The 14341-nt window shown below is 39.8% G+C and overlaps 1 protein-coding gene across 1 annotated transcript in view; it reads right to left on the bottom strand.

The window, feature by feature from the left end:
- The window catches only part of Slc35a3 (solute carrier family 35 (UDP-N-acetylglucosamine (UDP-GlcNAc) transporter), member A3), a 26270-nt gene extending 12594 nt beyond the window's left edge, over nucleotides 1-13676 (bottom strand). Inside the window, exons 1-5 of the mRNA XM_013516439.1 lie at nucleotides 13472-13676; nucleotides 8038-8192; nucleotides 7830-7952; nucleotides 5311-5482; nucleotides 1127-1245 (exon numbers count right to left, since the gene is read on the bottom strand). Coding sequence (XP_013371893.1) covers nucleotides 1127-1245; nucleotides 5311-5482; nucleotides 7830-7952; nucleotides 8038-8192; nucleotides 13472-13658 — 756 coding nt within the window. The 5' untranslated portion in view covers nucleotides 13659-13676. The remainder of the gene's footprint in view (nucleotides 1-1126; nucleotides 1246-5310; nucleotides 5483-7829; nucleotides 7953-8037; nucleotides 8193-13471) is intronic.
- Between the last annotated feature and the right edge of the window lie 665 nt (nucleotides 13677-14341).

Genomic DNA, 14341 nt, shown 5'->3' with positions numbered 1-14341 from the left:
AGAGGTTTGAGTACAGCTCAGTAGCGGAGTACTTTCCTAGCATACCTGAGGCCCTGGGTTCAAGCCCCAGCACTGCAAAAGGGTTGACTGCGAAGTTGAGTATCCCTCATCCAAATCCAAAATGCTTCAAACTCCTACACAGATGGAAAACTCCATACCTGACCTTCTGTGATGCGGTATAGTCACAAAACAGCTGCACTGAAAATAATGCACTGCATAAAACTACCATGTGTGTAAGGTGTATATATAAAAAAAAACGTAATTTTGTGTTTAGACTTGAGTTCCATCCCTAAGATAAATCATTATGTATATCCAAACATTCCAATATGCAAAACGCCTCAGGGCAATGATCTGTATCTTTATTTGTACGTCCTCCTGAGTACTCAGTATGTTTCATGTGAGCGTGAGGAGGGTTTGATGCTTATGGTGGTTTGATCTGGTTTTGTCTTGGAGTACTGTGGTTTAAACCCAGGGCCTTAAGCGTATTAGGAAAGCACTGTACTGCTCGCTGAGCTACACCTCCAGCCCATTTTATTCTTTGAGACAGGGTCAAATTTCCAGGACAGGGTCTTGCTACGTAGGCTGGCCTCAGACTTGCAGTCATTCTGCCTCAGCCTCCTAAGTACTCAGATCACAGGCATGCATCCTCATGCCCAGCTTGAAACGAGAATTTCTTACAGTAAAATTACTCCTCTTGAACAATTTCAAGTCAGATATAACTGAAGAACTGTGACAGCCTCTAATATGTAACTATAAAATGAATCTAAAAATTGTTGCAGAATTCAATTTGCTTCTTGGGTCTTACACCACAGACCTTCTATGTAATGACAGAAGCTGCAGAAAAACCAAAAGCTATGCTTGCTCTTAGCTTCAACTATTTTATTCTTAAACTTGCGTTTTCACAATGTTAAGTTCACATACGCCAGAGTTTAATCACAACCCTTTTTCAAATAACTTTTCCTAAGGGCAACAAGACGAGTTCTACTTTAACTTTCCTGGATAAACTAAATACAATGAGAAAACTAACAGGAGGGAATTTTTTCCCCCTCAAATCAGTATATAAGTAACTACTTTGATTCTATAATAAAATAGTATTTATTAGCATTAAAGACTTTACATGCTTTACCTGAAGAACAACAACTATCCAGGTCAGCTGGTTATATCCCTGAAAAAATCCATTCTTTGATACCAATTCTCCATCATAAATATATACACCCATCAATCCAAATATACTCCCAAAGAAACCTAAAAAAAAAAAAAAATGAAATCTATGTCATATAGTTTTTCTCAAGATATTTTTTACTGACATTCCAAATAACTTTATACTTTATTTACACTTGATTTTTCACTTGGTTAATATAAACTTTTTTTTTTTTTTTTTAAAAGACAGTGTCTCATTAAATCGCTAAGTTGCCCAGGCTGAGCTCAAACTTGCAATTCTCCTGCCTCAGCCTCCCAGAATGCTGGTATTACAAGCACGTGCTACCATGCCCAGCTGGTTTACACAAATTTGTCAACGAAAGTATACTTGGTACTATACTATGACTATAAGACAAAAGACTGTAAGAAGATAAAGACATAAAAACATAAAAAAGACCAAAGATACCAAACTTCAAGTATTAAGATAATACATATATATTTAAATAATATATTGAATTAACTACATAATTACGTTGCTGTCCCAACATAAATTACATGATTATATGGCAGCTCCTTCAAATGTTTGTAAGATGCTCATTTTAACATGCCATTTTTCTTGTATTATATCTTTTATTGCTATGTTTAGATTTTGGTATATTTACTTTCATATATATTCATATATAAAAAGTCACATATGACAGCACTGTTTTGTATTTAGACATTTTAAAAGTACAATAATCAATATCCAAAAAAATCAGCGGAGAGAAAAAGTCCTATAACTGTACACCATCAGAATGTGTATGGATCACTGAAGTCTTACGGTTACGGCAAGTCAGCTCAGTGAATGCAAAAACAACCTTGCTCACTGCTAAGTTCTCTGCAGCACTGCCTACCCAACACTACTGGGCCTAAGAAACTTCCAAGAGCACTGCTAGAGATGGATGTCTTTTTTAAGTACATGTTTGCAATACGCAATGATTATATTCCTCGTGGGGAACGGTTGTATGTACATAACACACCTTGATTTTTTTTCATCCTTTTCACCTCTCCTCTCTCTCCCCTCCCTCCAGTTCTTGGTACAAGGGCCACCTTTTATAGGTAGTTTTGAAATACATGCAGAGGACTGGGATTAATGAATTTTTTTATACACATAAAGCCTTAACTAGGCAGTTTCCTATGATGGAAAGGAACTGAAAAGAATGTAAAATACTATTACAATTTCATTTATGCCTCTACCTTCTTAATGTGTCTAATTTTGAATATGAAATGAATGTTGCCAGATTAAACATTAAGCATTTGGTTTTGAAGTGCTTAAAAAATGTATTAAAATACTCCCAAATATATTTTTAAAATTTAATTTATAAAAGCATTGTGTCCAGGCATGGTGGCACACACCTGTAATCCCAGCACTTGGGAGGCTGAGGCAGGAGGATCACTACAAGTTCAAGGCCAGCCTGGGCTACAAAGTGAGTTCAAGGTCAGCCTGAACTGCATAGTGAAACCCTGTCTCAAAAAGCCAAAAAAAAAAAAGGAATTGATAATTACATACTTATGCCCTTCCTTCCCTCCTCCGTCCTTCCTTCCTTCTAGAGCTAGACTGTCAACCAAAGGCCCAGGTTTGGTCCCCAGCTCATGACAGTACTGGGAGGCTGCGGAAGTTTCCCACGTTGGGAACTAGGGGAAGATCTCAGGTCACCAGGGGCATGCCGCCTTCACCTCCCAGCAGCCACAGGTGAACAGCTTTCTCTACCATGTGCTCCTATCATGACTTCTGCCCTACCACAGGCCCAAAGCAACAGCTCCAACTAAACACGGACTGACACCTCTAAAACTGTGAGCCAAAATAACTCTCTTTATGAGTTAGCTTTTCTGAGGTATTTGTTACAGCGATGGAAAGCTAACAAGCATGCAAAGACATACATGTCATACATGTCAGTATGTACAGACCTACTACGTTCTAACAGTTGCATAATATTTTACTAAGTAACACATACATATTATACATATATAGCAATGTAATACTGTGTCCCAGGGACTATTCTAAGTGCTTCATGCACATTACTCACTATAAACCTGAGACAGATATTTGTATGTCCACTTTTCAGATGAGAAAACTGTAAGCTCTGCAGTCTGATCTCTTCTTTCTCTTTTATTTCCTCATGTTTTAGAATCTATGATCTTAACCACTATGTTATCTAATCAAATCAGTAATTTATTTAACCTGTCTTTTTTTTTTGTCTTTTTGAGAAATGGTCTCACTATGCAGTTCAGGCTGGCCTGAACTTACTTTGTAGCACAGGCTGGCCTGGAACTCACAACAATCCTCCTGTCTCAGCCTCCTGAGTGCTGGGATTACAGGCGTGCACCACCAAACCCACCTTAACCTATCTTTTCTTCTATTTTTTACAATTATAACCAATGATGAAATGAAGAACCTTGGACATCTATTTTTTGTTTTTGTGGGATAAATTCTCATTCGGGTGTTAAATTCTTATATCAAAGCCTACACTGATTTAAAAATGTAGGCATTACCAAATTGAGACCTAACAAGGTTATATCAATCCGTATTCCTAGCAAGCATAGGTAAGAGTATTTTTCTACTCTCTGGCTAAGGTTTCTTATCCATTTCCTAATCTTTTATAATTTGGTATTTGAAAAAGCGCTGTTATGTTGTTTTAATTTTTGTTCTTGTAATACTGAGTTTTCTCTAACGTACTTAAGTATCCTTTCAAAACTTTTCAGTTGGCTTACAATTTTTCCATGAGAATAGTGCTGTCAGATCAAACCAAACAGACCCATGAAGCACCTCAGAATCAAGAATTCTGATTTTATCTTCCAATTTTACCTCACAATACAAAAAATTTTAGCCAACTCATACAAACCTTGAGTGTCTCTTTTTTTCTACTTGCACATTTATATGAATAGCTGACATTAGTGCGTACGACAATGTATGTGCAAGACATATACTTTGAGTGTTACCTCATTTGACCCTCGTAATAACATATAAAATAGGTATTATAAATAGGTACTAAACTTTATAGATGAGGAAAGTGAGGCACAGAAAGGTAAGTAACTTCTCTAAGGTCATACAGGTGAGAAGTAATGAAATCGGGACTGAGATGACTCAAAACCAAGTGCTTAACCACTCTGCCATCCATGCACTCTCTCTAAAATGGTAAATTAAGTTGCTTACTGCCTCCCAGCCTGTGAATCTGACTTCTAGACAAACTGAGCAAAAGATAATTAAATTTTCCTTTAAAAATATGTATGTTGAATGCTCTTATAAAAAAATACATTTTTACAAATTTTAAGAGGAACATAAATTCTGTTGTGATAAAATGGAGGTTCAGGGTTTTTTCGCATTACTGGATAAATTTTAATTAAGTTTGGAAAGTGTAATTTAAGATATGAGTCATTTTGAGTGCAGTTACTGTTTAGGACCTGGAAAAACTGCGGCAGTTGCTCATCAAGAGAAACACAGTGTATCTATTATACCGAGGAGAGGGGGTGTAAAACAGAAGCCCCCAAATCGCAGAGATAAAGACTTAAAATAGAAGGTGTTGGTCCGCAAATGAGCTGCTCCTCACACGCACAGCTTGGTATGTAGTACTGTCCAACGTGGCCATAGCCGAGAACACTCAATGCTGGAGTCCCTGTGTGGGACTGAAATACAGCAATGCTATAAATACCTGTTAACAGGAAACCCTTCGATGTGTGCGCTTTTTTCCTTTTAAGCTACATACTTCCAGTTAGACAAATGCTGTGTTGTTAAAGGGCTAAACCACAACACTCTGAAATATAAGGGCAGTTTTAGATTCTAAAAGAAGTGAAGAATTCCTCACTGCCCACTTCCTCACGGAGGCATCTCAGACCTGTTCTCCAGGACTGAGGTGTGCTGCTATCCTCTGGGAAAGTGGCAGCCAAGGGCAGATGTACTGCCCTCCACTGCTGAGGGGAGAATAGCTACACTCCTGCGTCAACTCCACACGCCCACACGCTTGAATAAAGGGCATTTTTAAAAGGCAGAACACTGCCGGATATCTGCATCAACAGCAGGTTTTAGGCAAGCTGTACTGATTTTAAATGTATATAGAAATCTGTAAATATAACATATCACTTAAAAAAATACAATCACTTTTTAAAATATATTAGAAAACATTTAAAACTTACCAAGCTGAATATTTCTTATCCATACTGACTGTTTTGTTTCTTTTAAGATTTTCTCAAAATAAACTCCAGCAAAGCCGCTTGAAAAGCAGGCTGTGAGAACTGCCATGAGGCCCACAAACTGAGAACCAGCAGAGAGCTCTTTAGAGTCCAGCTCCTGGGACTCTGAGGGCCACTAAATACAAGCAGAAATAAAGCTCATGTTTAATTTCTGTAAAGTATTATAAAGTACATACTAAAAGCCTCCACAGACCTTAACGTAAAAATACATACAGTGTCATTTGAAACCCTGATGAGGAATTGCAAGGAAGAGCTTTTGAATAAAAATCTTAGAATCACTTTTACCCCATAGTAATAACATTTTACTATTCCAACCTATGACTTCAAAAAATACTCTAACGGACAATAAATACTTTACATTTCATTTATTACAGAGACCAATCTATTACTTTAAAATAACCCTTTAAAGACTAATTTTTTAAAGGCTATTGTTTTTAAAGGCTATTTTTAAAGGCTATTTTTAAAGGCTACCATTGCAAACAGGTTGATGAAAGGATTACAATCATATGTTCCGTTTCCTCAGCAAATACATAGGCAACTGGAAAAAAATGTGCAAAATCAAGCAAAATGAAGAAAAACTTTTCCAAGGAAAGAAGTCTATTTTTTCACTTCTCTGATTGATCTTCTATGAGCTGGACTTCTTAAAGCCATTTTTCCTTTTGAAAGTATACCGTTCATTGTTACCAAAAACTTCTCCATCAAAGTATTCCATAACTCTTAATATCAAAACTAGAGCCCTATGGGTGTGGCAGCACACGTCTGTAACCTCAGCACTCAGGAAGCTGAGGCAGGAGAATCATCATGAGGTTCAAAGCCAGTATGACCTACAGTAGTGATTCTAGGCCACTGTGAACTATGTTGTGAGACTGTCTCAAAAAACAGAAACGAACCAAAAAATCAAATTACTCATTTCAGGCCAGGATTGCAGCTCAGTGGCGCAGCGCATGCCTGGCAAGTGCGAGGCCCTGAGCTCGATTCCTGGTACAAAAAACTTACTCATTCCTCCCTCAGCTTGCCTTCACCGTGGTCCCGACAGTGTCACTCCTTCTTTGCCTCTTGCAATGGCCTGCTTTGCTTGGTCCTCCCCTCCCAAGCTTTACTTCTGCAGTACTCAACAGACTTTCTGTTGTGTATTTCTGCTGTCCACTAGAGCAGCCACTATTTCCATGTGGCTGCTGAGCACCTGACATGTGGGCAGTATGGCTAAAGAGTTGAAATTTTAAACCAGGCACAGTGGGGCACGTCTATAATCCCTGCGCTCAGAGACTGAGGCAGAACTGCCATACGTTTGAGTCCACTCTGAGCTACACAGTGAGTTCAAGACCAGCCTGAACTACGGAACAAGACGGCCTCAAAAAGCTAAGAAAAAAAGAAAAACTAAAATTTTAATTTGGTTTTGATTAATTAAATTTAAATAGCTACATAAGGCTTCTTATCATACAGTAGAGTTTATATGAAGCCTCTCCTTGCTGGAGAGCTGATTCACAGAAGTAGGACACATCCTCTGAGCTCAAGTCCAACATTTCAATTACTGCTACTCAGAAACTTGTTACCTCCTTGAAGCTAGCATGACTCAAACTTGTCCTACTCCAGAACAAACTTTTCTTCCTTTGGCAGTCCTGAGCACTGAACCCATGGCCTTAGCAAAGGGCTACCTCCCCAGTGCTTTTTTTAAAGACAGCATCTCACTAAGTTGGTAAACTGTCTAATGACACAAACTAATCTATATGTAAAGAGAGTGAGAAGACTCTATGAAGGAAATCAATAAAGAACCATTTCACAAATAAAAATAAATACATAAATAAATACACAGACAGACAGACAGACAGGAATCTTATCAGAAATCGTAAGAGAACCAGAAAATAGTTTCAAGGAAAATGACAGATATTAAGGGGTAGCAAATAACGTCAAATGTTTTACATATCCGGCACTAATCAGCTATGTTTAATATGCAGTCCTTAACTGGTCACTGTTCTCTCCACCTCTCCGTTCCTTTCTTCCTGTGTGTGGTGATAGGGATCAAGCCTAGAGTCTTGTGATGTTAGGCAAGTCCTCTATCACTGAGTAAACACTCCAGTCCAATTTTCTTTTGGGGGGTGGTTACTGAGGATTGAGCCCAGGGCTCTTACACTGAGCTACATTCAGCCCTTTTTGTTATGAGGCAGGGTCTAACTAAGTTACTCAGGCTAAGTTCATACTTGCAACCCTGCTGTCTCAGCCTCCTCCCAGAGTGCTGGATTTCAGGTATGTGCCACTGGCCCTGGCTCACTTATTCATGTCTTTATATAAGATTTTTATTTATTTCTATCACATTGTCAATGTAGCATTTTTTCATAAAGGAAGCCCTCAAAAAAATATGTCCACATTTATTAACTTCAACAATAGAACCATATTCTCTAGGCAAAATAATAAGGTTTTGAAACCTTGATGAAAACGAAAGGTATACTTATCTTAGATATTACCTGTACACAAGCAACTCCTGTCATCAAAATTACTAGGGAGAGCCACTGGTACACACCTAATTTTTTACTGAGCATAGACACAGAAAATAACGCCGTTGTAAGAATTTTCAATTGATAAGTGACCTGAAAAAGAAAACAGCAGTATTACTGATGGTTCACTTATGTCCTTCCTTCTTCTAAAAGAACGAGTAGTAATGTATTTAGGTACCTGATAGGTAGCTGCATCTAGATTTGACAGTGCCACATAGAGCAAATTGTTCTGGAGAGTATATATCCCTGACGGAATAGCCAGCTTAAGTGTTTCCATAGGCTTATTACGAATTTCGTCATGTAGTACTCGATTCAGTGCTCTCAGACTGCATTCTAGAATAAACAAGTCAAATAAGAAATCAGTAAATAATTAACTCCAAGTAAGCTGGACATGCTTCCTCTCAAGGTCTGTTTTCTAACTCGTAAACACAGGAAATTGAGCCACATGCTATGGTAGTTTTACGTCTGAAACATACTTCTGTGATGCTAATTTTTCAAATTGTAAATATTTTAAGGGAGCACGTTCAGAAGAACATTACTGTTGTACTTTCTCACGCCTATATATGGTATAGCCAAACTGACCATGTGTCTGCCTATGCACATACGTGTGTACACACACATTTATGATGGCAAAAGCTCAGTGCATTAATTTCTCAACCAAGTATTCTTTACTGTGGTAACACTATAAAAATTTGTATTCTGTGCATTCCCATTCATCAGCAGCTATTCACGGCAACTAATAATTGTGAAGATTTAATCATGAAGACAGGGTAAGTCAGGGAGCGGGTTTGGCTGCAAACAACAGAAGCTCTAACAGCAGCCCAATTTGTCTCACACAGCAGAAGTCCAAATCCAAGGTTTCCACAGCAACTCAGGGACCCAGCCTCTGTGCACACATTGAAATACACTGGCTTTTTACCGTCACACTTTTCATCTGTTAGCTGCATAACGTCCTACAAGGTCACCAAATGTGTGCTGAACCACTGGTTTTTGATTTAGGCAGCAAGAAGCAGGGGAAACAACAGCCGTAAGGTATCTTTCCACACTCTAGTTGACCTAGACTGTTAGTTACCCCACCTGCAAGAGAGTTGGGAAATCAAAGCTTTTCCTTCATTTCCTCCACATCAGTAAGAGGAAATGGAGAGGAATTGTAAACAGACTTTGAACTAGCCAAACTATGTTATTAATCACAGAATATGTCAAAAAAATTTTCAAAGATAAACCCATCAAGAAAGGAAAAATTGTAAGAAGCCCTATACTTTACCAACAATGGCACGTTGTAGATGACCCCCTCTAAGACAAACAGGAAAACTTTGATCATGACAAGTTTCTGTTTTGTTTATTTACTCATTTATTTACTTACTTACTTGTTTATTGTCTTTTCTGAGACAGGGTCTCACTATGCAGTTCAGGCTGGCCTTGAGCTCACTTTGTAGTCGGCCTGGCCTTGAACTCACAGATCCTCCTGCCTCAGCCTCCCGAGTGCTGGAATTACAGGTGATTACAAGCATGCATCACCATGCCCGACTTTGTGTTTACTTTTGTTTTGAGACAATCTTGCTATTTGGTCCAAGCTGGCCTCAAAGAACTAGCTATGTAACCCAGACTGGCCTCAAATTCACAAGCCTCCTGCTTGAGCCTTGCAAACACTGGAATTACTCGTGTGCACCACAAGGCCTGGGGTCAGTCCACGAAACATTTTTCCTGTTTTCTTGTTAGCTGTTTGTTTTTGTGGTACTGAGGATTGAACCTAGGGCTACTCTACCACTGAGCTCTATCTGCAGCTCGTCCTATCTATCTACCTACCTATCATCTATTTTTAACTTTGAGACAGGATCCTACTAAGATGCCCAGGTGGGACTCAGCTTGCAGTCCTCCAGATTCAGCCTGCCTGGGATTATGGGCTTTACAGGTGGAATATTTTTTGAAATGAAAACAATTTAAACATTGCTACCTAATATCCTTTTCGGATCCCAAAGTAATAAAACCATTGTTAACTAAAATAAAAATAACTGAAAGACATTTTCTTAGATTTATAAGAAAAAAATCTAAAACATGAGCTTGTTTTTAAATTCATATCTGAAGTGATATATGCTCCCATGACCTCTTCTCACTGGGGAAAGCGTTCTCCCACATTCTGGCCAATTCCTAGTATGTTAAACTTGTTTCATAAATTTGATTTTTTTTTCTCTGGTACCGGGAACCAAACTCACGACCTTGTGCTTGCCAGGCAGGCGCTGTGCCGCTGAGCTAAATCCCCAGCCCCGTTTCATAAATTTGAGGCAAGAGTACTGTTTTGCGGTTCTGACTTCCCTGACTGCTCGCAAGACCGAGCTCTTCTGTCCTGTTTTTCGGATAGCTTTGGGGACTGAACCCCAGGCCTTGCACTTGCCAGCCAGGGCCTCGTCCCTGAGCACCCGCTCAGGCCTGCGTGTTCCGATGCAGTCGGCCAGTCAGGGTGCCCCTCCTGTGAACTGCCTACTGCTGGCCTTTGGCCCCTTTCCTACGGACTTGTTCTCTTTTCCTGAGTTGTAGGAGTTGTTGTAGTTCTGGATAGAAATTATTAGTGGTCCCATGTGATATAAGTATCTTTCAACCAACTGTGCCTTGTCACTCACTTGATTTGATATACACACATTTTTTCATTTTATGTACCTTCCCAAACGATGTTTTTTCCTTATGGCTCATTTTTATTTTTATGTCTTGTTTGAAAAGTCACAAAGCCAGGCAGTGCTACAATCATAAGGCTGTTTCTAAGTATCCGTACTTTACTCACGTGGAATTTATTTTTGCAGAGTGCACCTGTGTGCACTTCAGTTCACTGAAAGCTCACTGCATCGCACCCTCCGTAACGCTGTATCTGTGTTAAAGGTATCCTTGACTCCAGTGTCAAATGCAGTGGATACCTGTATTCGTGTAGACCCGTCACGGCGAACCCTTAGAGACCGAGCGCCAACGAGCAACCCAGAACTCGCTCACGTATGTATCACAAGGCACCAACACCACCACTAAACCCAAACACGGAGGTGTTCATTTAGAAACACTCATTGCACCGGCTCGCATGCCGGAGGGGAGGGTTCTGATGACTCTGCCGCACGTGTGCCACAGCTTTGCCACCACTGGTCTAGCCCTTCTTGGTTTGTATTTTGAGACAAGGTCTCACTGCGTTACCCAGGCTGGGCTCAAACTTGCAATGCTCCTTCCTCAACCTCCCGGTGCTGGATGCACAACGCCCGACTTAATCTGACCTCCAGCAACCAGGAATGGTACAGAGCTCAGTCTTTGGCTTTCTTCTAGTGTATATCATAGGTTAGAGCTCATCCGGTCCTCGACATTCTGGTTCCGTTTGCAATCCTTGATGTTAAGGCAAAATACAAACTGACAAGTCCTTCGGCTTCACATTCACACACTCTCGGTGAGTCTTCAATCTGAATGCTTTATAGTATCTCAAATTTAACAGGGCTCTAAACAGAAGCCCTAAATTTCCTTCAAACCTACCTTCCATGTAGCCTTCACTGCAATACCCAGTAATTACCCAATAACTGAATCTAAATGCCTAGAAATTCTTTCTCAAACTGGAGTTCTTCTTTTTACTGACCTCCGCATGTCCTATTACCAAGTCTCATCAAGTTTAGCTCAAAAGATGACGTATAAATGGTCCACAAGCACTGGACAGTCATCGCTAGTGGTGCGTAGAGACACGCTCGTCACAACCACGAGACGGTACTTCACGCACACCAGTCTGGCCACGATATAAAAGAGGGAGCAGGACAAGTTTCAGAGAGAATGCAGAAAACTGGAACCTTTACACACCGCTCGTGAAAACATAAGATGGTGAAGCTGCTATGAGAAACTTTGACAGTTTCCTTTTCCTAAAAAAGATACACGCAGAATTACCAGAGGACCAAGCAACCCTACTCCTCCACGTACAAAGGAGATGAAAATAAGGATTTAAACAGCATCACTGCAGCCTTATACATTGTTCATTCCAGAACTGTTCAAACAACCAAAAAGTGGAAACAACCGAAGTGTCCATCAATATATGAATATTCAGAAAATTTACACAATGAAACATTCTTCAGCCATAAAAGAAATAAACTTTGGGTACATGTTTCATGGAAAAGTCTTTAAAACGTTACACTAAGGAAAATAAGCCAGGCATAAAATGATAAACATTGTATGACTCAACTTACATGAAATATCTAGACTCAGAAAATCGGCAGAGACAGAATGTAAATTAGAGGTTATAAGGGGCTACACATAAGGACAAATGGAGAGCTTTTAACAGTTACACAGCTTCTGTTTATGACTTGACATTAAAATTCATTAAAATGACAAACTTAAGTTAAACAGATGCATACCACAACCTAAAACAGTCACTGAATACTTCAAAAACCATTAAACTGTACCCTTAAAATGGACAAATAGCCAGGCGTGGTGGCACATGTCTGTAATCCCAGCACTCAGGAGGCTGAGGCAGGAGGACCACTGCGAGTTTGAGACCAGCCTGGGCTACAAAGTGAGTCAAGGCGAGCCTGAACTGCACAGTGAGACCCTGTCTCAAAAAGACAAAAACAAAAGAGGGGGCAAATACATATACAAGGCTCCAGGCTTGATTCCCAGTACGACAAGAAATAAAATAAGCATAACATACAGCTGAGATGTAGCTTAGGAGAGCATACACTATGTGCTTAGCATGCTTGAGGCCCTGGGTTCAATTACCAGCACCAAAAGGAAACAGAAACCAGGGCAATTACATGGTTCATGAATTCCATGTCGGTAAAACTGCTTTTTAAAAAACTGTCAAACTAACCACTGCTGGACTAATCTAACCAATGTAGCAAGAAAATAAAGTCCTTACTAAAAAAATTATTATGACTCCTCTAAAGTCCTAACAGTTTTAGAATTATAAAATTTACTTCTCAAATTATTACACCGTAAGTACAGGAAACCACAATTCATATTTATATTACTCAGAAGACATAAGATGTAACACAGATTAAATTAAAATGCCTTTATTGCTAGACTAAAATTTATGCGTTTTTTTTTTTTAAATTCAGGGTCTAGCTATGTAGTTCAGGCTGTCAGGTTGGCCTTGAACTCAGTATGTAGCCCAGGCTGGCTTGGAACACAACAGCAACCTTCCTGTCTCAGCCTCCCAAGTCCTGGGATTACTGAAATGTGCCACCATGCCTGCTTGTTTTATTTTTTGAGATGGTGTCTCACTATGTATCCCTGGCTGATCTATATACAAATATACAACCCAGGCTAGAATAGAACTGGGTATCCTTCTGCCTTAGCCTACCAAGTGCTGATTAAAGGCATGAACCATGCCCAACTAAAACTGTCTTAATAAGAATTTTTAGAACATTTCAGTGCTCTTACTATGAGCTCAAGTAGAAAAATGCAAGAATTCAAATGTGTAGTTACAATATTATTTACATATATGTTGGTTTTTGTGGGGGTTTTTTGGTTTTTTTCCGGTACCAGGAATTGAACTCACGACCTTGCGCTTGCCAGGCAGGTGCTGTGCTGCTGAACTTAATCCCCAGCTTCCATATATGTATTTAAATTAACTGTACTAATTACAAACAAAAAGCCCAGATACCTACTACTGTCCTTGTAGACTAAAAACAGGCAGGCCATTATCTTCAGAAGTTCAGCAACAACCACTGCAGTAGAAGACAGATAACGAGGTCCCTCCTCCTTTAAAGTCCTAGAATAACGCATTGTTAGAACCAAACTGGTAGTCTGAAAGACCAGAATTCCCAAAGAAAGGTACTTTAGGTTGGCAGACATCGTTTTATCTTCATTTGCCTGAAAAAAAAAAAAAAAACACAGAGCAAATAAATCAAATTACAACACGCAGAAATGTTTAACAAGACACTTCTGATTCTGGACAGGCTGGAGAAAGAACCCTATGCTTCCTTCTAATTACCATAACTGAAAACCCTGGACAAGAGCTACACCAACCGCCAAGCACAATGCTCCGAGGTCGGGGACAGAGCCCAGCTCACCACTTCCGTCCTGCCGGAGCCCTGAGGTAGTGACGCTTCCCCACCCACAGAGTCCGCGGTGAGCAGGGCGCCGCTGACCGTCCCACTGCACAAGGTGGCCAGCAGAGAAGAAGCAGTGCCTCTCCTCCTCCCCAGGGACTCCGAGTCAGTGCAGAAAGCTCAGGGGCCAGAGTCGCATAACACGCAGTATGTCCAGGGTGTAACCCCAAAGAACGCAGCGGAACAGAAACCAGGAAAACTCTCAATTTGGGTGAGTAAGCACAATCAACGGGCAAAGATGACAGAATTACCAGGCAAGAATCTCAAAGCAGCTCTCACAAAAATACAGTAACCAGCAATTATGAATACACTTGAAATAATTTTAGAATCACAAAGATAAAAAAAGTACAAGAGGTCTCATGTATTCCATTTCCTCCAAAGATAAAATTTTCCTTAAAATAATTCAGTATTATTACACGTGGCTCT

This window comes from Chinchilla lanigera, unplaced genomic scaffold, assembly GCF_000276665.1.
Source record: "Chinchilla lanigera isolate Chin_1 unplaced genomic scaffold, ChiLan1.0 scaffold00034, whole genome shotgun sequence".
NCBI classification, from domain to species: domain Eukaryota; kingdom Metazoa; phylum Chordata; class Mammalia; order Rodentia; family Chinchillidae; genus Chinchilla; species Chinchilla lanigera.
The sequence above is the reverse complement of the archived record's forward strand: the minus strand, read 5'-3'. Positions and strand labels throughout refer to the sequence as shown.